The 27186-nt window shown below is 51.7% G+C and overlaps 2 protein-coding genes across 2 annotated transcripts; one reads left to right on the top strand and one right to left on the bottom strand.

The window, feature by feature from the left end:
* The first annotated feature begins 10189 nt into the window (after positions 1-10189).
* On the top strand, positions 10190-14567 carry LOC122392991 (facilitated trehalose transporter Tret1-like). Its single transcript, XM_043388417.1, has 2 exons — positions 10190-10490; positions 12459-14567. The coding sequence occupies exons 1-2, from the start codon at positions 10446-10448 to the stop codon at positions 13914-13916; spliced, it is 1503 nt and encodes a 500-aa protein (XP_043244352.1). The 5' UTR covers positions 10190-10445; the 3' UTR covers positions 13917-14567.
* A 201-nt stretch (positions 14568-14768) lies between these two features.
* On the bottom strand, positions 14769-26835 carry LOC122392990 (angiotensin-converting enzyme-like). The gene is made up of 15 exons (XM_043388416.1): positions 25953-26835; positions 25371-25531; positions 24882-25040; positions 24680-24776; positions 24289-24435; positions 22461-22762; positions 21784-21965; positions 20473-20624; positions 20088-20224; positions 19439-19545; positions 18950-19048; positions 17452-17577; positions 16814-16952; positions 15847-15978; positions 14769-15486 (listed from the first exon to the last, which is right to left on the bottom strand). The coding sequence occupies exons 1-15, from the start codon at positions 26512-26514 to the stop codon at positions 15436-15438; spliced, it is 2553 nt and encodes an 850-aa protein (XP_043244351.1). The 5' UTR covers positions 26515-26835; the 3' UTR covers positions 14769-15435.
* Positions 26836-27186: the final 351 nt, after the last annotated feature.

Here is a 27186-nt window from a genome sequence, read left to right as displayed (position 1 = left end):
TCTGCATCAAATTGTCCTCAGAGAAAAATCGTGCTGAACTTCTGGCATTGAGTTTGGGGTAAGACGGGCAACTATGAATCCAATGGGTCTGTAATGGTGAAAATATTTTTGTTGCTGTAGGAAAAAAGAAGCATTTCTAATAAGACTATGTTCGATTCCGATACCCACAGACACGTTAGCAATATTACTTCGGCACAGTTTATTCTCGAATAATGAATGTGAAAAACGGTTCTACATGGCTTCTGAACTAGGGCCTATATACGAGCATACGCCTTCTGCACGAATCTCGTATACTGCCATTTCCGAAGCACTTGAGACCAACGAGCGACTGTATCAATGCGGCTAATCTCGGGCATTTGTTGCGAGCTGTGCTGGTCGGTGAAAGAAGCTGGCCGTCTTGCCCTACCCATGTGACCGTCTTACCCCATGGGGTGGGGTAAGACGGGTTTTTGCAAGGTTTTGCAAAAAATAGCTGCAGTTTATTTGTTGAATCAGGTCTAAGCCTCATCTTCTGGCAAATGGAAGTAAAATGTCTAAAAAAGGTTTTCACTCAGTTTCCCGTTTCTATGACGTTTCTAACCGGCCGAGAAATGGCTCCAAAGTTAAGGTGCCCGTCTTACCATGTCCATCAAGACAGCCCATATTTAGCCCAGATTCAGCCCGGATTCAGCCCAGATTCGGGACACCTCTGATCAAGATGAAACTCGCACACAATGTAGGTCCTGACATGCCCAATCCACAGTCCGAGTCATTCGGTGGCACTCCCAGCCGTTTGACCTACAGAGATGAGCAAAGGTCACGTGGCCCAAATTTGCACAGCAGATTGTGGCCCACCCAGTAGAGCTACAGCGCTAAAAATGGCACCAATCGACTCGCCAGCATCTAATCTTACTTTCCCAATACCCATTTGACCTCTCAACGTCATGCGATGACCTAAGGTCATTTGTGGGCTATGTCGAAAATACAATTGCACAGCAGTTTTCGAGTAAAGGAATTGACCGAATTCCAAATCAAAGCACATCATCGAGTAGCCCATAGGCCGTAGTAACTTTCCTTAGAAACCGCTTCTCGATATGTGACCCCGTTTGACCTCGGCAGGGCAAAATGTACAAATAAACGACACTCCATACGTCGCAGCCCGCATTCAGCCCAGATTCGGGACACCTCCGATCAAGATGAAACTCGCACACAATGTAGGTCCGGACATGCCCAATCCACAGTCCGAGTCATTCGGTGGCACTCCCAGCCGTTTGACCTACAGAGGTCAGCAAAGGTCACGTGGCCCAAATTTGCACAGCAGATTGTGGCCCACCCAGTAGAGCTAGAGCGCTAAAAATGGCACAAATCGACTCGCCAGCATCTAATCTTACTTTCCCAAAACCCATTGGACCTCTCAAGGGCATGCGATGACCTAAGGTCATTTGTGGGCTATGTCGAAAATACACTTGCACAGCAGTTTTCGAGTAGAGGGATTGACCAAATTCCAAATTAAAGCACATCATCGGGTATCCCATAGGCCGTAGTAACTTTCCTTAGAAACCGCTTCTCGATATGTGACACCGTTTGACCTCGGCAGGGCAAAATGTACAAATAAACGACACTCCATACGTCGCAGCCCGGATTCAGCCCAGATTCGGGACACCTCCGATCAAGATGAAACTCGCACACAATGTAAGCCCTGACATGCCCAATCCACAGTCCGAGTCATTCGGTGGCACTCCCAGCCGTTTGACCTACAGAGGTCAGCAAAGGTCACGTGGCCCAAAGTTGCACAGCAGATTGTGACCCACCCAGTAGAGCTACAGCGCTAAAAATGGCACCAATCGACTCGCCAGCATCTAATCTTACTTTTCCAATACCAATTTGACCTCTCAAGGTCAAACGGTAAAAAAGGTCAAATGTCCCGATACTTATTATAGGTCAATGGGCAAACCTAAGAAAGAACGGAGTTAAAGCGCCTGAATCATTTAGCACGTGTTTTGATAACTTAAAATGTATGGTTCGGAAAAATGTGTGTGAAAAGGTTGCGACAGAAAATATGCTCTCACAATATAAATGCACATGCATCAACGGCCGCAGCACTTTAAAGCCATTCTTTCTTAGGTTTGCCAGACTATAATTGCGCCATCCCCCTGGCGCAATTTACAGCAGTTGTTGGCAAGCCGCAAATGCGCCCTTTTGCATGTTTCTGAAAAAGCAGCTCTCCAGAAGCAAACGAAACATTCTTTATTGATCGGGAGGCTCTTATATCGTAGCCAATGAGTTCCTCTTTGAAATGGTTACCAGTGCATGCTTATATCTCCAGCGGTTTTCTTACAATTAGCGTTTTTCCTTAACCCGCGCCTTGGTGGGGGGGGGGGGCTATTTTTTGCCCCCCCCAGACTTTTCGATATCTCTCCAGAACCGCTGCGCCGATCGTCACCAAACTTTCAGTACCCTCTCGGACATCAATTTTACACATTTTGACCAAAAATTTTCCAAAGGCTATGATAGGTTGGCCGGAAATGACGTCAGAGTGACGTCACGTTCTGCCGTTTTCGGCCCAAAAAAGGGTTTCGCGGGAAGAGCTGTCAGGCCTATAGCGTTGCAAATACAGAAAAACGATATAGACATAAAAGCTGTAGAATTGACAGGGCTACAAAACTGCTATCTCGAATTTTTGAAATTTTTGGATTTTGACCCTCAAAAATCAAAAAATAGATTTTTTGAATATAATGGCCGAAAAATCCTAAAAGCTTCTGGAATTTCGCAAAAACCGGAACATATGTGATAGTCCTTACCGCCTTCTATCCACATACCAAATTTGAGATTGATACCTCTTTTTTTGGCGAAGTTATAGCGAAAAAAACTGTTCAAAATTGATGACGTCAAATTTTCAAACTCAATTTTTAGCAATTCTAGACCTCGTAGCGCAAAACAAAGACCACCATTAGACTCCCCGTGACGAGCTGCATCGAATCAAAACCCATTTTATGCAAAACTATCAACTTTAAAATTTGACCTTTCTTGACCTGACCTTGACCTGACCTTCACCAGAAAGTGACCTAAGCCGTACCTGATAGTCTTATAACCAACACCATTGAGTTGGAAATAAAAAATTGGCCATAACACATGCATCGCACAACCTTAGTACCTAAAGTTAGGTTCATGTGACCTGACCTGTGACCCTTGGTGACCTGACCTGTGACCTGACCTGGTATTGTCAGTGACCTCTTATAGCAACATATGTACTAGGTAACTGACGCCCTATCGCTGATTCTCGACAAAATGCGTTTTCTTCGGTGTTATAGCGCATTCCCTAGAACTTAGAAGACCCGTGAACGGTGAAAAATTTAATCTTTGACCTGACCTGTGACGTCATCGGTGACCCCGAGGTCAATGAAATTTGGTTTCCTTCGACAAATTTGACAGGCCTTTCGAACGCCGTTTGAATTTTGCTGATTTGAATTTTGCGCTCAAATTTGGAACACAGTTAGGGACCAGTTAGTAGGATGCCGTGCACAAGTCAGTTGGGACTAGAGATTGCAATCCCGGGAACGGGATCCCGGGATCCCGGCGGGATTTTAATCCCGATCCCGAAATTCCGCCAATCCCGGGATCCCGAAAAGAATCAGTTTTTCAAAAAGAATGCAGCCGCTGCACGAGTCTTGTTTACACTGTTTATGGTGCTGCGTGACATAAAGCAGATAAACTATTTAGCTGGCACCCCGTATTGGCCGTCGACAATCGACCGTGTTGGTAGCTCTCGGGTATCACCCACAGCGGTTAAGCCGCTTAGATACGTACGAAAAAGGGTCCCGAACGCCAAAAAATTGCAGCATCAGCGCTGCAACATCTTTATCAGGATCACAGATCGTTCAGCGATTCTGACTTGCCCGTCCGTGGCCGGAACAAAGGAGGTCATCAAGACAGTCTTTGAGCTCGTGTCGCAGAAACATGTCACAGATGTCACGCAAGTGACGGCAGAGCTCACTGATTCAGACGTTGAAGACGGTAGAGTGGAGCTCTCCCAGTCAGTGACTCTGCTCTCAAAGCGACTTTCGAGCAAATTCTGAGAGACATTAATGATGAAAGCGGAACCGGAAGGAGGTAAAGTGACCAAGCGACGTTTTGAAAACATTGTGAAATAGGGAGCTGCCAAAGTTGGCGTACACTGGTTGCGAGTTTTTAAGTAGACAGACCTACCAGCATGGCAATGGCTTAACCCGCGCCCAGATGGGGGGGGGCCATTTTGCCCCCCCCCCCTCCTGTGGTTTTTCTTAAATAGCGAGAAAACGGGTACCTTACCGGGCATCAATTTGACACCTTCACACAAAATTTCAAGTCGCAGGTCACCTCAGGTCAGGAGTTATTGAGGTCAAACTGATGTCATGTTCGAGTAAAAATGAGCAAAAAACATGACATCTTGAAACGCTCACCAATTCTACAGTTAACAAGCAATTTTAAAGTTCTTTATGTGGTTCTGTAGAGCAAAGACGGCGCTACAAAACTGCAATCTCGGATTTTCAAAATTTTGGGATTTTGACCCCCAAAAATAAAAAAAATGATTTTTTAAGAAAAACTCAAAAAATTTCCAAAAACTTTTCGAATTTCGAAAAAAAACCGGAATATATGTAATAGTTCCTGCGCTCTCTGATATACATACCAAATTTTAGATCGATACCTCTTTTTTTGGCCAAGTTATAGCGAAAAAACTGTTAAAAATTGATGACGTCAAATTTTTGAACTCAATTTTTAGCAATTCTAGACCTCGTAGCGCAAAACGGAGACCACCATTGAACTCCCCGTGACGAGCTGCATCGAATCGATACCCATTTTATGCAAAAATATCAACTTTGAAATTTGACCTAATTTGACCTGACCTTGACCTGACCTTGACCTGACCTTGACCTGACCTTGACCAAAACGTGACCTAAGCTGGCCCAAAAGTCTTCCTAACCCACATAATCGCATTTGTCATGTAAAATGGACCATAAAACATGTATCACACGACACTTTCATATTGTGACCCCCCCAGTGACCTGACCTCTGTGACCTGACCTGGTATCAGTGACCTCAAATAGCAAAATATGTGTTTGAAGAACATTTCCCCATCGATGATTTTCAATGAAATGCATTTTACTCGATTTTACAACCCATTTCTTGAAATGCCTGTAAACGGTGAAAATTCGACCTTTGACCTGACCTCTGACGTCATCAGTTTGACCGAGGTCAATGGAATTGGGTCACAAGGTAGTTCCCCGTTGGGGCTATCCAACGCCGTTTACCGCTTGTCGCTATGTTGCGTGGTTCTCGAGATCTTAGGGGGGGGGGGGCCAAAAGCCCCCCCCCCCCCATCAGACCGCGTTGCTCGGCAGACCCCATCAGGGCGCGGGTTAAAACTGTCGCGCTAACTACGAGTAGCGTAGAGGAAGAGTGAGTGAGGCGTGGATGTGCTGGAACCCGTCTAGTAAACGTACTGGTCGACGCGCAGTTTTATGAAGGCCAATTGGGAATAAATGCTAGTGCTAATCAAATCGAAACGTTTTATTCGCAAATTCAATCGTTTTTAATGCAAATGACATGGTCTAAGGATGGCTTTTGGTTGCCTCTTTGTTTGTGGTAAGCTAAAAGACGCAAAATATGTCAGTAGGAAATCACTCTTACGACATTTAGTGACAAGACCGGGATCCCGGGATCCCGGGATCCCGAAATAAAACTTTCGGGATCCCGGGATTGGTAAAACGTTCCGGGATTGCAATCTCTAGTTGGGACCCATTTTGCACGTGCGCACGTGCAGGGTGCCGCTTCCAGATCTCGAGAACGGCTGGGCCGATTGTGCCCAAATTTGGCATATCGCTAGAGACCGGTTAGTAGGGTGCCGTGCACAAGTCAGTTGGAGGTACCCCCTCGCAATTTCGCACGTGCAATGCCCACCCTCTCGCTCGCTCCGTTAGTCGCCCCAAAAGGCGTTATACTGGTTTTATAAAATGCATTTTTTACCTTCCAGCGCCCGAAAGATGTCAGCGGTACGGGATAAAATAATTAAACCGCTCGTAGGAAGTTTTTTTTAACGTCGAGCCGACTTGTTCTACCTTCTCGCGGTTTATTATACATTATCTTATGTTCTGATCATTTTGAGCATAAAAAATCTTATTATATACCTATCTTATTATATCAAAACCTTAAATCTTAGATTAACCCGCGCCCGCGGCGCATAGCGCCGCGATGGTATGACTATTTGGTATGACTATTCTCTTATCAATTTTACACATGGTGTGCAAGTTTGAACCTCCTTACTTTTAAGGTCAGGTCACCAGGTCACTTCGAGTGACCCAACCTAAAGTCACTTTTTTGGCAAATTTGTCACCGTGTCAGAGCTACAGTAGATGACGGAGGCATTTGAAAGTCGCAGGATGTTATTAGGTCATTGGTAGCTACAATTTGTTTATCTCGGAATTTTGATATCGATGATCTAAGGTCAGGTCAATTTCTCGACCTCCCCATTATACGTCAATGGGGGGGGGGGGGGAGAATGAACTCCCTGTTTTTACCACTAAAACGCGTCGGAATAGCCCCATATACCACATATGACTTCATTAAGATCAGCCCTCACTATCTTGAGGCCTGTTTTGCTGTTGGCCAGCTGTAAGGTCATGTGACGTCATTTAAGGTCACCGAAGGTTTTTTGCCAATAACTCCTTTACAGGAACAAGATACATCCGCGCGGATGGACTCATTGCGTTCAGCTTATCAAGGCGCGTCGAATGATATGCATGATGACCTCGAGGTCCTTTGACCTTGACCTTTCGAGTTCAACATATGTATGATTCGATGCGGATTGACGAGAGAATCACAATGATGCCCTTAGTTTGTTCCTACTTCCTTGCTCGGCTAGTTCGAAAGTTATTCGAGAAAAACGCTCTCCGTATCTAGCGCCGCCATTTTGACTTTTTTGATCCCTGTGACGTCATCTTTGACCTGACCTGAAAATGACCTAAGTAAAACTTGTAGACCTTGTCCTATCCCATGCCGTTTACCGCTTGTCGCTATCTTGCTTCGTTCTCGAGATCTCAGGGGGGGGGGGGTCATCCGACCCCCTCCCCCCGTCGTTTGTAAGTTGGCGCAGACCCCCGTCGGTGCGCGGGTTAACATTTCGAAACTGCCAAAGGCTAACTCGGAAATCGATAGAGCTACAGCACCGCGGAAAAGCGCATTCGATAGCTCTTTTAACGCTCTTTCGCTATCATGTCCTCAGATTTGACCTCAGGTCAAAGGTTTAGCCTCCAGAGGGCAAAAACTTAAAAATAGCAAAAAAGTGTTTACGAAAAGTGTTTTTTCGGCAATAACTTTTGACTCAAAAGAGTCACGACATTATTTTTGCCAGCATCGTGTTTCTCTCGTTGAGACGCTTCGAATGAACTATAATTTGATCTTGAAAGGTCAACTTGAAAATTTGACCTCAGGTCAAGGTCATGACCTGACCAGAAAAGGTAATGTTGCATATCAGTCTATCCGCATCGTCGAGCCGAACACATCTAAGGCGTTTTCATCGCTCTAGCATGCCTCTATCAGAAGTTATTAGCGAAAAACTGTTAGATACTATTCGTGACCTGAGATGACCTCGGGGACGTAACGAGGGGCCACAGCCCACAGGTGCCATTTTCCGGTTCAGTTCGTCAATTTTACCTGAGTGTCGATGTTTGAGAGTGTCTAGAATGGCGCTCGTGCAAAAGAGACGCTTTTAACCCGGCAGGCAGTGGGCCTCCCGGCCACCTTCCGCGCGGTGGGGGGGGGGGGGGCATTTCCCCCCCCCCCTTATCTCCAAAACTACAAGACGGATTCGTAAAATTCAAACGGCGTTCGATAGCCCTGTCAAATTTGTTGAATGAAACCAAATTTCATTGATCTCGGGGTCACCGACGACGTCACAGGTCAGGTCAAAGATAAAATGTTTCACCGTTCACGGGTCTTCTATAGGGAATGCTCTATAACACCGAGTAAAACGCATTTTGTCGAAAATTAGCGATAGGGCGTCAGTTGCCTAGTAGTACATATGTTGCTATTAAAGGTCACTGATAATACCAGGTCAGGTCACAGGTCAGGTCACCAAAGATCATCACATGAACCCAACTTTACTAAGGTTGTGCGATGCATGTTTTATGGCCAATTTTTCATTTCCAATTCAATAGTGTTGGTAATAAGACCATCAGGTACGGTTTAGGTCACTTTCTGGTGGAGTTCAGGTCAAGGTCAGGTCAAAAAAGGTCAAATTTCAAAATTGATAGTTTTTCATAAAATGGGTTTTGATTCGATGCAGCTCGTCACGGGAAGTCTAATGATGGTCTTTGTTTTGCGCTACGAGGTCTAGAATTGCAAAAAAAAAAAAATGAGTTTGAAAATTTAACGTCATCAATTTTGAACAGTTTTTTCGCTATAACTTGGCAAAAAAGAGGTATCGATCTCAAATTTGGTATATGATTAGAAGGCGGTCGAGACTATCACATATATTCCGGTTTTTTATTCAAAAACCTTTTTGGATTTTTCGGCTATGATATTCAAAAAATCTATTTCTTATTTTTAGGGGTCAAAATCCAAAATATTCAAAAATCTGAGATTGCAGTTTTGAAGCCCTGGTAATTCTACACTTTTTATGTCTGAAACATTTTTCTGTATCTCTAAAGCTGTAGGCCTGACAGCTCTTCCCGCGAAACCTTTTTTGGGTCGAAAAGGCTTTGGTTCTTTGGTTCTTTGGTTCCCCATGCATTTACAGTTCATGTACAGGGTGCGCAAAAAGTTCTGGTCCATTTCTGTACTTCGATAAACGAATGCAATCGGAGTGAATATTATCAACGCTAACACCAAATACTAGTTTGCATTATCAAACCAGATACTTTCACTCGCCTCATGCGCAAAGTAACCCCCTTATCGGCAATGACCTTCTCCACACGGAGGCAGAAAGACTTGCATGTCTTGATGATGTAGGTGGGGTCCTTCGTTTCTCATATCTTCACGATGCGTGTCTTCAGGGCCTCCAAATTGGGATGGGAAGCTCCCTGAAACTCGTCCTGCAAAACGCTTTAGATGCTTTAGTCAAGGGGTTCAGGTCGGGTGACTGAGAGACGGTTGGGCACTTTTTGCCGCCCGAGCCGTGGGCTGTCCTGGATGGCCTGAGACACGGCAGTCACATTCTCAGAGTTTTGACTAGACGTGACCGGCCTGACTTGGCGGCATCCTCCAGGACCTCCCCTATTCGTATTTGGCTTTGATACGCGTAATTGTTCGCAGGGGGCTACAAATTTCATCGCAACCTGCTCAACGGTCATGCCCGATTCGGCCGCTGCGCGCGGGTATCCAACGACAATGTGTCGTTTAGCCTGCCTCCATGACTGGCCGTTAATGGTCTGCTTTGTTCGACATCTGGCTGTGTAGCAGGATCATTGAAGCTATTGCGTGCGGCTATTGGCTTCCCGAAAAGCAACCACAGCACGCGTAGGAGCGCTTACTGTAAGAGGGCCAGAACTTTTTGCGCGCCCTGGATGTACAGGTCTCGCGGGTTTTAGCGGTAGGTTTTGCACCTAGAAAATTTAGTGTACTTCAGGCTATATCTTCGTCGTCTTAAGCTTTTAAGTGTTGAAGATGCGATCGACTTGTTGGGTAACAAGCCGGCCATGATCGTGTAAAATGGCTTCATCGTACATCGATTAGTTTCTGAGATATAACCGGAAATGTAAAAGTGCAAAACCTACCGCTTAATCTCGTGAGACCTGTACCTACCTTATTGTTCATTGGCATTTTTCATTGTGTGTCCAATAGTTTTAGCTTATTATTATATGTCGGTCGCCTTCTTATTATACTTTTGATTACGTCTTTGCGATTGCAACTGCAATAACAGCGCAGTGAAACCGATTGTCGCGCAGTTATCAGCACGGGGGCGTGATCAAGCTCCTAAATTTCGAGGTCAGTGTTCGGTGGGGTGACGGTTTCGTCAGAATCGGTCGCCGTGTCCCCGCACCTTCGGAGGCTGGGGCGCCGCCCGCCGCGCCGGACACCCATTCAGAGGTGTTCACTTCGTCTTCGGAGGCGTGACCCCTAATCGGAGGCTGTCCGGTCGTCCACACGGCGCGGCCAAGTGCCGTTTGCCGGCGGCCGTGACCGTGCACGCAGCCCGGTGGTGTCATTGTCCCTGCAACGGGGGGCGGCCCACGCCACGCCCGCTCCGCCGGGGATAAAGGAGCGCAGCGCCCCCCGTCACGTGTCTGTCCGCCTCCGACGCTGACGGGGCTCGGCGGCCAATTTTTAGCCGGCCTGTCGCTAGTTGGCTACCCGCTTGTTTATTTAGAGCGAAGTTGGCCACTGATAGCCGGGAGTCGGCATTGCGCGGCCGGCGGGCGGGTCGGGTCGGTCCTCAGTCGTCGAGCGGGGTCAGTCCGTTTCGGGATCAGCAGTAGTAGGACGGCAGCACCATGGACAGCGCGGAACGGTGCTCCAAACGGGGGCTGCTAATGCAGGTGAGAGCAACTACGGACCAAGGCCCCATATACCACAGACTTGAAACTGCAGGATGCAACAGATTGTGCGCAGGTCAATGTACCAAGAGTATACTCAACCTAGAAACTACGCATTCAGCCCACTGTCTGTTCGGTTGTCAGTCAAGGAAGTGCAGAACATTTAATTAGCAGAGCAAGCCAGAAGCGATTCGCTAATCCTGGGGAATCCGTAAGATCGTCGCGCATGTGACTTCTGTTTCGGCTTTTGGCGTGTTAATATGCACTCAGTGGCCAGTGCTGTGAAGAAGTCCCGCACGGTGAAAGTGTTGCCTTACGGGATCAATCAAAGTTGGCGGCCGGGGCTATGCCCGGCTATGTCAAAAATTAAAATGTTGTCGTGATCTGTTTTTTTTTTTACTTTGTCCCTAGGCTATTACATGGATTTTATGTAAGGTTCCATTACTTTCCCTGTATAGACCAAAACATCTTCCGTCTCAAACAAACCGGACGTCAATTGTTCTCGGTTTCACTTTAAAATCGGCTGTCTATCCGCGAGACGGTTTTTCCCAGTTATCGGCAGTCAGCACAGGTACAGGAGTTAAAACCGTGGGTAGCTAGAGGTTAGAAGACATTTACCTAAATTAACACTTAAATTAATGTAATTAATGTCATAACGTACGTTCCTAAATATTGACATGACACGCGACTGCCCAGACGTCAACGAAGACTTACGGCGCTCGCTATTTACATATGTGAACAGCTACCATGATTGGCATGTCACACCACATATGGCTCATTGTTACAAGGCTTTCAATGGCCAACCCTCAACAGACCTAGCAGCTTCCCACATGCTGAGAGAGACCGAGAGGACGGCGGGACAGCCCTCTCGCCGTTTAGTCCCTTATAGAGCTTCACAGAAAAACGACCGTATCTCGTTAGAACACGGAGTAACTGGTATCCAATTTTATACTATCAGGTATTCAGGTCCAACTCTGGACTCTTAGGTCAGGTCAAGTGCCGCAATGTAGAGCTTCGAATGGAAAATAACTTCGTCAAAAATGATCACAAGGGTTTAATTCTTGCACCATTGTATGATCGTGTTTGGCATACTCAAAGTCGAATGTATAGTGGTGTACTATTTCAGAATAGGTCAGCTTGGGTGTTTACTTTAGGTCAACGCCAAACAATCAACAATGTCAACAGTGCAAAGTCAACGATGCAAGAAGGCAAAAGTTAGGTATCGAACCTTGCAAGGAGGGTATGAAGTGACGATTTTACGTGTTTGAGATAGTCTTAGCTTTTTTTCTGGCGCCAAAAAAAGTGTCCGTATTTCATATTGACCTACAATGGTGAGGTCTCGTGACCGATCTGACCGCAGGTGAACTTAATGAAAAGTCAAAATATCAGGGCTGTCAGGATTTAGGAGGTTTCTATGCCCTGCAACTTTTACCTTCCTGTAAAAGGCTCCGTGGCACTGAGGGCGTTGCAAAGTTACGGTATCTTAGGACGAGCGTAAAGTTAGAGTGTCATAACGTCCAGTTATGACATCGTAGGTCAGTAACCTGACCTGGCGATGCAATAAGTGTTAGATATTCAACTTGAACCAAAGATCAGGTGTGCCAACTTTCAGCTCTCTGTGGTCAGCAAGTTCAGAGCATTCGAAAAACGTCGGGGAGGGGAGGGCATTCGCCAATCCCCCTGGCCTCGGCCGGCGAGAGTTAAAGCAAGAAGTTGTACAGTTTTCTTTTTATGCGAGGTAAACGACAAAACTGCGTCAATTTCAGACACTGCGGAAGGGCAAATGCCCGAAATGCCCCCCCCCCCCCAGATCCGCCAGTGTTCGGAATGGAGGAGCTGGGACGCTGTCTTCGACGATGGAGCCCGCCGGTGACCGAGCGCCGCGCGCCGCAATATCTGTGACCTGGCGCCCCTCTGTCTGTGAGCCAGCTCCGCTCTCCGTGACCCAGCGCCGCGCTCTGCTGCCTCCAGGTGCTGACTGCCGTGTCTCTCTCCACCATGGGCTTCAACCTGGGGGCGTCGCAGGCATTCACGGGCGTCTTCACGGAGCAGATGACCTCCGCTCGGGCCGACCTGGCGCTCACCCGCTCGCAGATCTCCTGGGTGGCGGCCATCTTCGCCATGGGAAACATGAGCGGCTTCCTGATGTCCAGCTACGCCAACCCGCGGCTGGGCACCGTGCGCATCGTGCAGCTGTGCGCGCCGGTGGTGGCCGCCGGCTGGCTGGTGCTGGCGCTCGGTAACAGTTTCTGGACGGTGCTGGCCGGCCGCGCGCTGACCGGGGTCGGCATCGGCACCAGTCTGGGGCCCACCATCACACACATCGGCGAGATCACGTCCGTCAACCTCCGCGGCGTGCTGGCCATCTTCATCAACGTCATGATCAGCATCGGCATGCTGAGCATCTTCCTGAGCGGCTGGCTGATGGGCTGGCGCCACGCCTGTCTGGCGGTCGGGATCGGGCCCATCCTGCTCATGTTTGTCGTCACCCTCGTGCTGCCGCGCTCCGCCAAGTGGATCATCTCCAAGGGCCACCCGGAGGAGGAGGCGCAGCGCTCGCTGCACTTCTACCACGGCAAGGACTACGACGTGCACCAGCAGATACAGAGCATCCGGGAGTCGCTCGGCGACGAGCACCGGCACGACGCGTCGCTGCTGCAGGTGCTGAGCCTGCTCAGACACCGGCACAACCTCGTCCCGTTCGGCCTGATGCTCGGCATCTACACGTTCTTCGTGTTCTCGGGCGGCTTCACCACGGCCTCGTTCGCCCCGGTCATCTTCAAGGATGTCGGTGGGTTCAGCAACCCGTACATCGGCTCGATCCTGCTGGGCGTGCTCAGAGTGGTGGCTTCCGTCGCCGCCAGCATCGTGATCCGCAAATGCGAGCGGAACAGCCTGCTCTTCATCAACAGCGTGGTTGGCGGCGTAGCCTGCCTGATCAGCGGCTTCTTCTTCTACTATAGCGCCGCGCTGGCCGACTACGCCTGGGTGTCTCTGGTCTCGGTGCTGGTGATCGTGGGCACCATGTCGCTGGGAATCGCGCCGCTCACCAACGTGCTGCTGACGGAGCTGCTGCCGAACGCCGTGCGAGCCGAGCTCGGCGGCATCCTGCTGCTCTACTACGGCACCGCCAGCTTCGCCATGGTCTACTGCTTCCCGCTGGTGGCCGACAGTGTCGGCATGGCCAGCGTCTTCTGGTTCTTCGCTCTGATGCAGGTGCTGATGGCTGCGTTCGCCAAACTGTGTCTGCCGCACACCAACGGGAAATCCATCGAGGAGATTCAGAAGCTGTTTGTGAAAAATATTACGAATGTCGCCAGCGATCCCATCCATCTCCACGCCAAAATGAACAAAACTAATGGTGGTTTGGCCTATCAGACATTCCAGGTGGAAGACCTTGAGAGGCGACCGGCACCTTCGGAGTCGTAACGTGTTTCACCCTGTCCTAGAAACTTCTCAGTGAACGATGTTTTGATAATATTAATTGTGTATCCTGTAAAACGCAATATGTGTCAGCATCATTAGCGAGCTTATTGAAACAGTGAGTTCAATTAGACTGCATTTTATATGTTCATGGCCATTCATCAATAGCCTCATTCTAGTTATTTGCACTTATCGTTACGGATACGATGCTTAGGCGTATTGGAGCAGTTAAGGTCTGGCTTGGCTACATAGTAAACTATGTGTTTTCTGCGTGCGTTTTTTGCGGTTTTGCGTTTTTTTTTTGCGTAATATCGTTCTAGAAAAAAAAAAGTTATAAATAATACTACTTTTACATTTGTTGAGCATTAGTTATGTACAAAAGTTAACATCACTCTTAAATTGACTAAAATTTAATATAAAAACATCAAAAAACGTAATATCGTGTTTTTATTCTAGAACGATATTACGCAAAACCCGTAAACCCGCAAAAACGCACGCAGAAAACGCATAGTGTAGCCAGGCCTTTAGTGTCCCATATATCGAATATCACCGAGTGATAAATGCTGTGAACTACTGTGTCATTTCAAACTGTAAGTTCTACTGAACCGCCTAGATAAAACATTTTCTATATGCACTAATAAAGTGAGCATGGAAATGGTTGCTCCCGATTCAGTCTGCGCGTGACGAGCGTAAGTCTGGAGATCTGGATGGGTGCGGTAGCGCGCTGCCACGCAGGACAACGTTCGTTGAGGTGGGAGCTTTCGCAAGTGGACAATTTAGCTGCTGAGATCATGGTCATGCAGGACCTCGTCACAACACGATGACACTGTCACTGTGAACAAGTCTGAAAACGATTGCTTTCGGAAAGTAAAAGATTTATTTGACGGTTTTCCAGAACTCATGTCAACACTATCGGATGCTTAGAATTTTGAACCTCTTAGTACAACATTGCAACTAAAGCGTGCTCTTTAAAATTAAAATTAAAATTTTTACAGAAAGTACAGCATCCGGTGCCAAAGCAAATGACTTAATCCACGTACATAGGTATACTACATATACTGGTCACCCGGTTGCTAAATCATTACAGTAGGTAAATGATCGCACACATGGAATTCAAACATGCTTCTCCTACCATCAAACTACGCGAAGCAGACATCTAAAGCGTGAACCGTCAAACTACTGATTCTATGGCACTCAACAAGCGAGGCGAGGCGGAACGACCAACAATCGTCACACATTCATACACACGTTCTTCACCGAAGCTGAAATTCACCGAAGCTGCTCAGTGTCGGTCCCTTCAACCGGTCAGCTAGGTTCCACCGACTCTACACTGGCCCACGATTCACTCACAATCTCTCTCATCCCAAAGTCTGCTCCGTTGATCATTCGGAGCTGCCTCTGTCAGCCAGGCGGTGCCGTTTCCGGCCCCCTCTGCTCCCCTCCCGAGCACCTATCTCGTGCACTGACCACGGGGCACCGCTCTGCCCCGGTGGAGCCGGCCCCGGCCTACGGTCCCAGCTCCGGTCTATGCGTGCTGCGCGGCCTGGCCCTCCCGGGTCGGGGCGCCCTTGTAGTCCTGGCATGCGACAAAAGAACGTGGTGAGATTTCTGCATAGACTGAACGAGAACGTACGAGCTGAACCCTGAGGAGCGGCAACTAGCATCTAGCTACGCAACTCGTCACTCAAATTAACTAGCATAGTAATACCGAAGCTGACACGGCCTACTCCGACAAGGGCCATTGGAACTCTGCAAAAGGAGTTGACTAAAAAACTACGAACTACGTCAGTTTTGATAATACTTGAATTACGACACTATAAGCTTGGTCAGTTGTGGCACAAGAACTACTCTACTTCTAACTACGCCAGGCCGCCCCGCGAAACTGCACTTGCTACACTAGTGTGTCGGCAAGCTGTCTAGTCACCTTGTAACTGACCTGGTACTTCTGCTTCCTCCTCGCCACCACAAAGAAGATGATGAGCCCGATGACGATGATGGCGATGACGACGCCCACGATGATGGCGATCATCTCAGTGTTCTCGGAGACGCCGCCGCCCTCGCCGCCGTGCTGGCAGACAGACACACAGAGACGGAGACGGTCAGACGGGCACGGGAATATCAACAGTACGATAGAAAGATTAAATGTCCCGGCTTCATCGTTAGCACGGATGATTCGGCTCATATCTTGTGATGTGAAGTATAAGCAACGAGATTTGCTTACTGTAGCCATAGAGCGTTCGTTACACTACATGTATATCAGGAACTGATACAGGATTACATATTTGCACAAGCGAAAAAAGCATAGTTTACATGTCGCACAGATAACGTTCCAGTTTCAAAAATGATACCACACCCCTACATCAGCACGTAAAAACTCAACAGAACCGAACATCAGCATAGCTTAACCAAAATAATCCTTATTTTAACTCGGGCAGAGTCGAAACGCCGGGAAACAGAAAAAGTCCTCGTCCCACAAACAGAAAACTTATCACCACTCCTTCGATACCATCGAGAGATCCAGTTGAGGCTCGCCACACGCCCTCCCCGGTTACACACTGGACGCTGATCCGCCGACTCCGGTTACACACTGGGCGCTGTCCCGCCGCCCTCAGTTACACACTGGGCGCTGTCCCGCTGTCCCGCCGCCCTCAGTTACACACTAACGCTGTCCCGCCGCCCTCAGTTACACACTGGGCGTTGTCCCGCCGCCCTCAGTTACACACTGAGCGCTGTCCCGCCCGTCCTCAGTTACACACTGAGCGCTGTCCCGCCCGTCCTCAGTTACACACTCACGCTGTAGTTACACACTGGGCGCTGTCCCGCCGCCCTCAGTTACACACTGGGCGCTGTACGCCGCCCTCCGTTACAACACTCACGCTGTCCCGCCGCGCCGGCCCGCTCACCTCCTCGTTGTAGGCCATCACCCACTCGGTGAGGGGCTGCATGCGCTCGACGAGCGCCGCCGCCGACAGGTCGCGCTCCCCAGTCACCGCCAGCAGCTGGTCCTTGAACGGCTTCGAGTTGCCCGACACCAGGACGCTCCTGCGGCCGCGGTGTCAGGGGTCAGTTACCGGTGTCAGAGGTCAGTTACCGGTGTCAGAGGTCAGTTACCGGTGTCAGGGGTCAGTTACCCGGTGTCAGGGGTCAGTTTCCCGTGTCAGAGGTCAGTTACCGGTGTCAGGGGTCAGTTACCCGGTGTCAGGGGTCAGTTTCCCGTGTCAGGGGTCAGTTACCGGTGTCAGGGGTCAGTTACCGTTCCAGGTCAGTTACCGGTGCCAGTTACCAGGCGTGTCATATGTCAACCAGCAAGAGAGGGCAAGTAGCGGAGTGCCAAAGTTCCGGTAAAACCACCAGATGCAAGTCGAGTCACTAGCAGCACTGAACAACAACCATGAGTCATTGGCTCATATATAAAGCACCATTTAGCGTTTAGATCGTTTGCAATCACGAATTAAGTTACGTGGTAGGGTAGTGTGGTTGGCTGTGAATTTAGCGCACGTTCATGCTGAGCGCCCTCTCTGCAGAGGTCAACGGCACCCACTTGATGCTCTCGCCCAGCTTGGTGTCATCGAAGATGGCGCACTCGGAGAGCGGTTTGGCCGAGTCTCCGTACATGGTGCAGTGGTGCTTGTGGACGCTGAACATGACGATACCGCCGATCAGCCGCCTGAGGTCACATAAAACACAGAGACACGGTCAGCCCGGCGCTCCGACTCGGCATCGGGAATAGTCGGACTCGGCCCTGCGCCTCCGGGACGGCGCAGACGGCGCCGGCCACAGGGAGCGGCGCCACGGGTAGAGGCGTGACTCCAGAGGGGGGGAGGAGCGGGCGCCACGGGTAGAGGCGTGACCCCAGAGAAGGGGGGGGGGGAGCGGGCGCCACGGGTAGAGGCGTGACCCCAGAGGGGGGGGGGAGCGGGCGCCACGGGTAGAGGCGTGACTTCAGAGGCAGCGGCGCCACGGGTAGAGGGGTGACTCCAGAGGGGGGGGGGGAGAAGCGGGCGCCACGGGTAGAGGCGTGACTCCAGAGGGAGCGGGCGCCACGGGTAGAGGCGTGACTCCAGAGGGAGCGGACGCCGCAGGGTGAGAGCACAGCTCCATAGCTGAGAGTGAGGCGAAAATCCACAGACACGGGGGTTACTACGACTACGATTATTACTATTATATTAGTATATTATCACTACTACGACACAGTTGAAGAGCAGCTGCATTTGTCTGTCATGCGCCACAGGGCAACAAATGTCATTACAAATTATTAGTACAGGCACGCCTTGCTCGAAGATGTCTTATTCAAGATAATGCGACGGTAATGAATAAAGCAATAAAAACATGTGTGCTGATGTACGATTTAGAATAAAAGTCGGAAGGGTAATTGGTAAACAATGCCGAAGCCCTATTTAGATTCTAGTATGCAGCAATCCGAGAACAGAAAAGAAAAACGAATTCAGAGCCACATATACATATACGAGTTACGAGCTACACCGGGCTGTATACGAGTTTTCACATATACAGTAACAATGAGCAGAAAACGATCGTTCCGCGGAGGCATTGTCGGCAATCGTTGTGGAACCGTGCGCGCTCGCCGGGGCCGTGAGATAGTCGATAGTGACGCGGCCGCGGCAGATAGTGGCGCACCGGCGGCGATACTAGTATCGGGCCGGCGCCAAACCCGCGCCTGATAGGCACCACGGGGCGCAGCTCGAGTGGCGGCCGCTATGGGTGCCGAACGAGATTCGAAGGAGATATACCATGCCCGCACAAGCTCTGACTACCTGACCTGAAACCTGACCCATATACCAAAACTCTGGCTACTTATAAGAAAAAATGTTTTTACTTTTTACCATAAATACTTCCAAACCTCGATCATATACTAGAGCTAGATAGGTGACTCATCTTCACTCGGACGTGGAATGGACGAAGGATATTGTACAGCGCGTCTCGGTTATCGTCGGCAGACGCGCTGAGGCGTCTGCGGTGCGGCTCACCAAGGGCTTCATAACAGACTCACCTGAAGTGGTAGTTGGGCAGCGTCAGCTCACCTGATGTGGTAGTTGGGCAGCGTCAGGGTGCCGTCGGCCAGTGCGTCGAACTGCTCAGTTCCGCGGCTTTCCGGCGGGCTCACTCCCTGGTACTCGCGCCTGGAACACAGACACTCGGTCACCCACGACCAGACGGTCCGGTACGGTGGAGCAGCGGCGCTGACAACTCGAGAGCGGAGGAACACACACACGAGGACAGACAACATCGATTCTCCTACACATCTGATGTCGATTTGCCGGTTTAAAGCCCGCTTATCGTAACAGCTAAGCTAATATCCTATACGACTTTTCAGTTTTCGAAAAGTTCCACCCTTATAAATGCATCATATATTAACTGCTAGCACAAGCTGTACGAGTACATACAGATAACAAATCAACCCTCCTAATACCTAGATATCGTCATGACCACCCGGCCCACTACTTGACCGAACACATGACTGAATCACAGGACCGGCGACCGTAACGACGGGGAAGGGAGGGGGCACTCACTTGAGCTGCCACCACTTGTTGTTGTACTGGTCCAGGGGAACGGAGCCGCTCAGCACCTCCGACTGCCAGCGAACGGCGGCCATCGAGGCGGCCAGACGGGGCAGCAGCTGGGGGGGGGGGGGGGGGGTTATAGTGCCAGACGGGGCAGCTGAGTTGGGGGATAGAAGGGGAGAGGTCAGGTCCGAGGCAGTCAGACGGGCAGCAGCTAGGGGTAAATGGTGGGTCACAGGCGATCAGAGGGAGCAGCGGAGAGGGGGAGGGTAGGTCACAGCCGACCACCAGTCAGCGGCAGTAGGAGCCGTAGGGAAGCGGCACTGGTCGGCGAGCAGTGAGCCAGACCCACAGCACGCACCGGAACCGGGCCCAGAAGAGTTCACACGGTGGGTGTCTCAGAGTCCTAAATAAGTTATCCCAGAATGTTTGCATTACGTTTATAATGCCAATCGTATCTAGAATTCGCTCTAAAACAAGCAAAAATGATAAAATAGACATAATAAAACCACGACTTGGGAATCGGAGCACCGGATGCACGGCTGAGTTGCCGCCTCAGTCTCAGAGGCGCGCTGCACACGAGCTCAGCACTCAGCACTCAACAGTTCCACTGCCCACCCCCCAACGGTCGCTCCGCCAGACACCGGCCTAGGCCTACCTTGAGGGCCTCGGCCATCCGGAAGTTGAGAGCGGCCTGCTCGCTGGTATCGGGGAGCTGGAAGTTGAGCTTCTGCTGGAGTCCCTCCGGAGAGATGGCGGAGAGGGCGCGGGCGCCGCCGATGGCGAGCTCCAGGCCTGCCGCCACCGGTCACAGGTCAAACAGAATTAACGAGCAAATAGTAAATAAATAAATAAGAACAGTCATGACTCATGACAAAATAAACTTATTTCACTGATTGATAGGATGGCAATTAACAGAAGCCAAATCGAAAGTAAAACACGTCCTGACTAACCTATCAATTATCATCGAAACCCGTGAGTCTATGTTAGCCTGACACCAGACCCCCCGGGGGGGGGGGGGACACAACACGCGGCTGACTGACCGTAGTCGTTATAGCCGATGCGGTCCTTGTAGGGGAAGCCGATGTTGTCTGCGGTTAGAGAGTCGTAGCGCTCCCTGAAGCGCTGCATCGTGGCGAACAGCTCGATCAGCTCCACGTAGTCGGAGAGGGTCGTGTTGGTCGGGTAGACGGCTCTGAGGGCACGGAGGGAGCGGTGTCAGAGGGCAGCACGGAGGGAGCAGTGTCAGTCTGAGGGCACGGAGGGAGCGGTGTCAGTCAGAGGGCGCGGAGGGAGCGGTGTCAGTCAGAGGGCACGGAGGGAGCGGTGTCAGCCAGAGGGCAGCGCGGAGGGAGCGGTGTCAGCCAGAGGGCACGGAGGGAGCGGTGTCAGCCAGAGAGCACGGAGGGAGCGGTGTCAGCACGGAGGGAGCGGTGTCAGTCAGAGGGCAGCGCGGAGGGAGCAGTGTCAGTCAGAGGGCACGGAGGGAGCGGTGTCAGTCAGAGGGCAGCGCGGAGGGAGCGGTGTCAGCCAGAGAGCACGGAGGGAGCGGTGTCAGCGCGGAGAGAGCGGTGTCAGCCAGAGGGCAGCGCGGAGGGAGCGGTGTCAGCCAGAGGGCAGCGCGGAGGGAGCGGTGTCAGCCAGAAGGCACGGAGGGAGCGGTGTCAGTCAGAGGACACGGAGGGAGCGGTGTCAGTCAGAGGGCAGCGCGGAGAGAGCGGTGTCAGCCAGAGGGCAGCGCGGAGGGAGCGGTGTCAGCCAGAGGGCAGCGCGGAGGGAGCGGTGTCAGCCAGAGGGCACGGAGGGAGCGGTGTCAGTCAGAGGACACGGAGGGAGCGGTGTGAGTCAGAGGGCAGCGCGGAGAGAGCGGTGTCAGCCAGAGGGCAGCGCGGAGGGAGCGGTGTCAGCCAGAGGGCACGGAGGGAGCGGTGTCAGTCAGAGGGCACGGAGGGAGCGGTGTCAGTCAGAGGGCACGGAGGGAGCGGTGTCAGTCAGAGGGCAGCGCGGAGAGAGCGGTGTCAGCCAGAGGGCAGCGCGGAGGGAGCGGTGTCAGCCAGAGGGCACGGAGGGAGCGGTGTCAGTCAGAGGGCACGGAGGGAGCGGTGTCAGCCAGAGGGCACGGAGGGAGCGGTGTCAGCCAGAGGGCAGGGAGGGAGCGGTGTCAGTCAGAGGGCAGCACACAGGAACAGCGGTGACGGAGAAGGCAAGAAGCATACGCATTCTCGGCGAATAATTTCGAGCAGATATGTAGTACAAGAAACGGAGTAACACCTTCCAATCCTGAATACCCTTCCTTCCATATCCTACCCTCTCTACCATCACTGGGCTATTGTGGCCGACACGCTGCTACTTACACGGACGTCTGAATATCGGTGTGGCACCCGTCCAGCACGCGCGGCAGGAAAAGCACCGAGTCAGAGTCGGCGGCGGCCACATTCAGCCGCGACAAGGACATCTCAGTCACGGAGGGCTTGCCCAGGCCCAGGTCAGAGTACAGGCTGCCCGCCTCTTGTTTCAGACGACCCACGTCAATGTTCTGAGGATGGACAACAGTCAAACCATCAGGGAGGGATGCATGTCAAAGTTAGTTGACATGCATCACTGAGAGGATCAGATGGTACTGCAGAGGACTGGCAGCTTACAGACTAAATTGCAATCTAATTCCTCATTTGCAATGATAATAAATGTATAGCTGAAAGACGCAGTGAAGACGCAGTGGCGCTGAGAATAGATAAAATAACTCACCAATCGCATTGTTTGCAATACAAATGATCCAAATTCCCCAAAACGCACCAGCACCAGCAGCAGGCGCACCATTTCTCACACACTCTTGCCTTCACTTACCCAGTTCTCACCTGCCGTTACACTGCTCACCGAGCTATCTGACCTCTCACCCCCTCAGCGCCCAGTTCTCACCGAGCTGTCACCCCACTCTGACCCTCCCAGCCCCTCCCCCCTCAGCGCCGTTACACTGCTCACCGAGCTGTCACCCCACTCTAACCCTCCCACCCCCTCAGCGCCCAGTTCTCACCCGGCTGTTGCACTGCCGGTGGAAGTCGACCGAGCTGGCGTTGTCGAACGGTCTGAGGAGCGGCTCCAGGGCGCTCCAGTCGTCGGCCTCGAGGCTGCCGAACAGGTGGGCCGGGATCGGCCCCTCCTCGGGCACCGCGTCCACACCGTAGCGCTGGCGCAGCCGCAGCCGGGCGTACGAGTGCAGCTGCTCGTAGACGGGCGAGATGTGCTCCTCCCAGAGCTCCTCCAGCAGGCTGACGATGCTGCCCACGTTGCCGTGCCGGTACGGGTAGAGCAGCAGAGCAGAGCCGTCCGAGTCGGCTGATCAGGGGAGAGGGTCGGGGCCGGGTCAGATAACGGCCCGACCGCGCATCGGTCGGCCAGCTGATGAGTGCGAGCCGCCCCCGGTTTGAGTATATCTTTAGCTGCAGCCTGAAGTGGATGCAGTTAGTTTCATAATCGTTGGATCTGTGTCAACAAGTCTTACAACTTCATAGATGATTGGGCAAATTGCCCAATCATTGGATAATCAGTGGATATTGGTCAGAAAAGAATGCTCTTTCCGAATATGTAGGTTTCATAGCCATTGATCAGCGTTTTCAATACGTTTTGATGTTGTAAAGGACACCGCGCTCCGCGCGAATCAAATTTTCAAATTAATTTTTCATTATTAAAGAAATGGTACGGATCATCACTTTTTATCTGCTATCCTCTGACTACACGTACATTTGCCTGCAAAATGGCACCACACCGATTTCATTCCGTCAAGCCGTTTCCCAGCGTCATCGATTTTCCCGTCACAATGCACGAAATCGGTCATTTTTTGACAACCGGGGGTGCTGTCTTGCACGTGGCGCGTGCTATACTATGAAACCATATCAATACGCTAGTTCCATCTCTCCTCTATCCAGTGGTGGCAACCCCACCTCGCTACGGCAATCTGTCGCCGAGTTTTGGGCCCGGGAAGTGGGCGCCGCAGGCCGGTTTTCGCCCGATCTTCGATTTGACCGTTTGCCATGTAAACCCTATGGCGCACGCGAGCGCGTGCTGACGGCGCACCCCTGGGCCGATGACTCCCAAATTTTAATACAAAGGTCGCCTCAACCCAAAGATTGTGCCCACAAAATTTCACGCCAATACGCGGCGCCTTTCAGGCGCATTAAGACACATAAGGCATGACAGTCGCAGGCACGCACGTACAGACATGTTATAAATCATAATATAGATATTCATGAGAGCATTGAATGCTCTCATGACCACGGCTCAAAGTGGCTCATGGGTGGCTCAAAGAAGCCACGCTACCTCGAAAGGTATGACGTCAGCTCAATAAGTCACGCCGCGCAAGAACCTTCGATAAACCGAGCACACCATATTTGGATGCGACACGCCGCAGCAGTGATACGGCCGAACAAATACCCCGAACACCAATCAGACCGGCCTTATCAGCACCTCTTGCAGCCATAAGATCCTCGGTTGGGCAACGCCGCCATGACCGAACCTGCTTTTACACCTAGATAACGAGGCAACGGCTCATGGCGCCTGCAAAGTCGTTGGCGTATCTGGCCAAGTTTGAATAAGTATTCGAGACACCAGTAAATATTGCAGAACGGCGAAGGTATGTTTGAAGACTGATTAGGTGGCTTTGTTTCAGTAAAATACAAATTCAAATGTTTGAAGGAACATACCGCAATTAGCATTAGCAGAAACAAAAATCATACACAATCTTGAATAAATTAAATTAAGACATTTCAGCTCCTCTCCATGATTTTAATGTCTCAATGCGTTACACTGAGCTCCGTTGCGTTCGGTGCAGACGCACACAAGCGCCGGGCGCTGGTAAGACTCACGATCCTTGCTCTTGGCGGCAATGTTGAGCAGGTTGACGTATTTTTGGTAGTGCGGGGCGGCGTCGCGTCCGACAGCGCCGCGCCACGCCAGCCAGTAGTGCTTCAGCTCATCGCGGTCGGTGGAGGCGGCCAGCTTCACACGGATATCTGCCGGGACAGGGAGCGGAGCCGGCGTCAGCGCGGCCGGGCAGAGACACGTCAGCGCGGCCGGGCAGAGACACGTCAGCGCGGCGTGCGGACCGTCCGCCGACGAGGAACTTAACTGACTAAGGAAATGAGCTGCCTGAAGCGTAGATACACGCAAGCGAAGATAGCATCGACAAACCGACATGATGAGAGCTATCTCTCATACCATTCCATAACGCTAGCCTCAGCTGAACCAGCTACTCACCGCGGTAGAGCTGCAGGTCGCACTTCGACGAGTCGTAGAAATCGCACACCCTGGGCGTCGCGAACTTCGTCTCCAGGTTAGTAATGGCTGTGCTGAGCTGAAAAAGACAGAAAATTTAAATCGCAGAACATGCCCGTGAAGAGCCATCCGTCCATACGGTAAGCCGTCCCGTCCCGTCCCGTCTGGTTCTCGCTGTACACACCTCCGACAGCTGGGAGTCGCTGAGCGCCGCCGGGCCGGCGTGCCGCAGCAGCATGAAGACGGCCATCAGGTCAGTGCGGTCGATACCGGACAGGTCGTACTGGGTCGCGTTACCGGCAAACTCGCGCCACACCTTCATGTAGTTCGCCTCAGAGGTCACCTGTGGACACGGGCAGCGTCGGTTAGTCTCCAGTTGTGTTCAGTGAACGCTGCCTCGACGGGAAATGGTGAACGTTGGATAGACGCTACATGGACGCAGCCGTGCGGACCACTGGCAACCATGATATGACCACTAACCAGTGCATGTTCAGGTGGTCGCTTGCAGGTCATCGGTTGAAAACCGGCAATGTCTTGAATCATGACCTAAATGGCAATCCTTCTCCCTCACCCAGCAAAGTTAATGTGCCATGATACCATGACCACTCGTGTAACCCCACAACGTATGCGTGCTACCTGACTATAGCCGCGGCTGGCGTCTACAGCTACTCGCCTTGCTCGGGCCCCCCGTGGGGTCCTTGGTATAGAAGTTGAAGGCATCTTTGAAGCGCGCCTGACAGGCATTCTTCTCTATCTTGGAGAACTCCAGCAGTTTCTTGGCGGCTGAGGTATTATCCAGAGGAGTTGAGGAGCCGACGCCCGGCACCACACCGCCTGTGGCCAGACAGGGGACAGTGAGACTGAGACTGAGACTGAGACTGAGACTGAGAGACAGGCTGCTGACAGAACAGGGAGCGACAGAGGCTGCTTGTCCAAAAAAAGCTGGACGTTCATCTTCTACTAAACCAAAACATGCATAGACGAGCTGAATAAGTTGATTGTACAAAATGGCAAAAATAGCCTTGAGGAGTTTCGCACCTAACAAAAATAGAACTGTATGAAAAACCAAAGACACTGGGGGATTCATTATATACGTAAACTTCATACACGCAACCGAAGTAAGTCTTATGCAACGTATACAAGGGCATGTTGGTGTGATTATCTCAGCTGCGCTAATTATTAGAGATGCCAGACGCAGGGACGTATTAGCGTCTGTCTATGGTAGAACCATCCATCTATCGGGAGTGGCCCTGACCTTCCGAGACGCTGCTGCTGCCGCCGCTGCTGCCGCTCCCGCTGTCCCCCATGGGGTCGGCCCGCAGGCCGGCACTGCCGCCGGTGGTCTCCACAGCGCTGGCGCGCAGCACCGGGCCGGGGTACTGCGGGGGCTGCTGGCCGCCGGGCGCCGCGGCCGGCTCCTCGGCCGCCTGCAGGTCTGCCGACTGCTCGGCCGCGCCGTCCTCCTCCTCCTCCAGGTCGTAGTCGTCGGTATAGTCCTCCTCCTCGTCCTCTCCGGTCTGCTCCTCCGGCTCCGGCTCCGGCTGCGGCTCCGGCTCCGGCTCCGGCTCCGTCTCGGAGGCCATACCGTGCACCAGCTCCACAATCTGCTGTTTCAGCTCGTCGGGCAGACTGTGTTTGACGTCGTTCAGGTAGGCGGGCGGCATGTTGGGTGTCATGAGGACCACCTGTTTAGGAGTCAGCTCGCCGCTCACCAGCTGCTGCACCAGCTCGTCCACAGGCGGCAGGTCCTCGGTGTCCGGCTGGGCCGCCGCCGCCGCCAGCAGCGCGCACAGCGCCGCCACGCGCACCACTCGCATCGCTCCGCGCTCCGGGGTCGTGATCAGTTACCTCCGACGGTCTCTGAGGGCAGCGGTCGCAGCAGCAGACAGATGATCGCTGAGGGCCGGCGCGATCAGAGATCAGAGGGCGCGGTCGGTCGGTAACCGCAGAGAATGCCTACAGAGCACCCGTCGACCAGACGTCGCGGCGGGAAGTGGACGCTGCCGACCGGTGTCGGGTGTTCGATACCACCGCCGCGCCTATCTTATCGGCACTGACGGCGGGACGCCGGTGGGGGCGCCCAGGCGACCCAGGTAAGTGCGATGTGGTGGCGTCAGAGCTGCTTTCGGTGTGCCGGAAGCATCGCGAAGATACGACATTGACTAACGAGACAACCCCATGACTCAGCGATCAAGGTGAACGGAAGTGCGCGCGGTGCGCATAAAACTCCATTGCATCTATAATTCGATTGGCTGTTTCACTGGTCGAAAATAATCCCACCAAGTGGCATGCACCATCCGATCATAAAACGAGATGACACTTGCAATGTGACATTCCAACACAAATGGGTTACCAAATGAATAATTTATTAGTGAGCAGCATCATTTAGATACAACCACACACGTGAGGTACAAACACAATTGAGGAGTCAACCATTTGAGTGCGCAACAAAACCAGCACACAACGGAAAGTTTTTTATGTAATAATAT

This window comes from Amphibalanus amphitrite, unplaced genomic scaffold, assembly GCF_019059575.1.
Source record: "Amphibalanus amphitrite isolate SeventyFive unplaced genomic scaffold, NRLGWU_Aamphi_draft 000510F_arrow, whole genome shotgun sequence".
Lineage (NCBI taxonomy): Eukaryota > Metazoa > Arthropoda > Thecostraca > Balanomorpha > Balanidae > Amphibalanus > Amphibalanus amphitrite.
The sequence above is the reverse complement of the archived record's forward strand: the minus strand, read 5'-3'. Positions and strand labels throughout refer to the sequence as shown.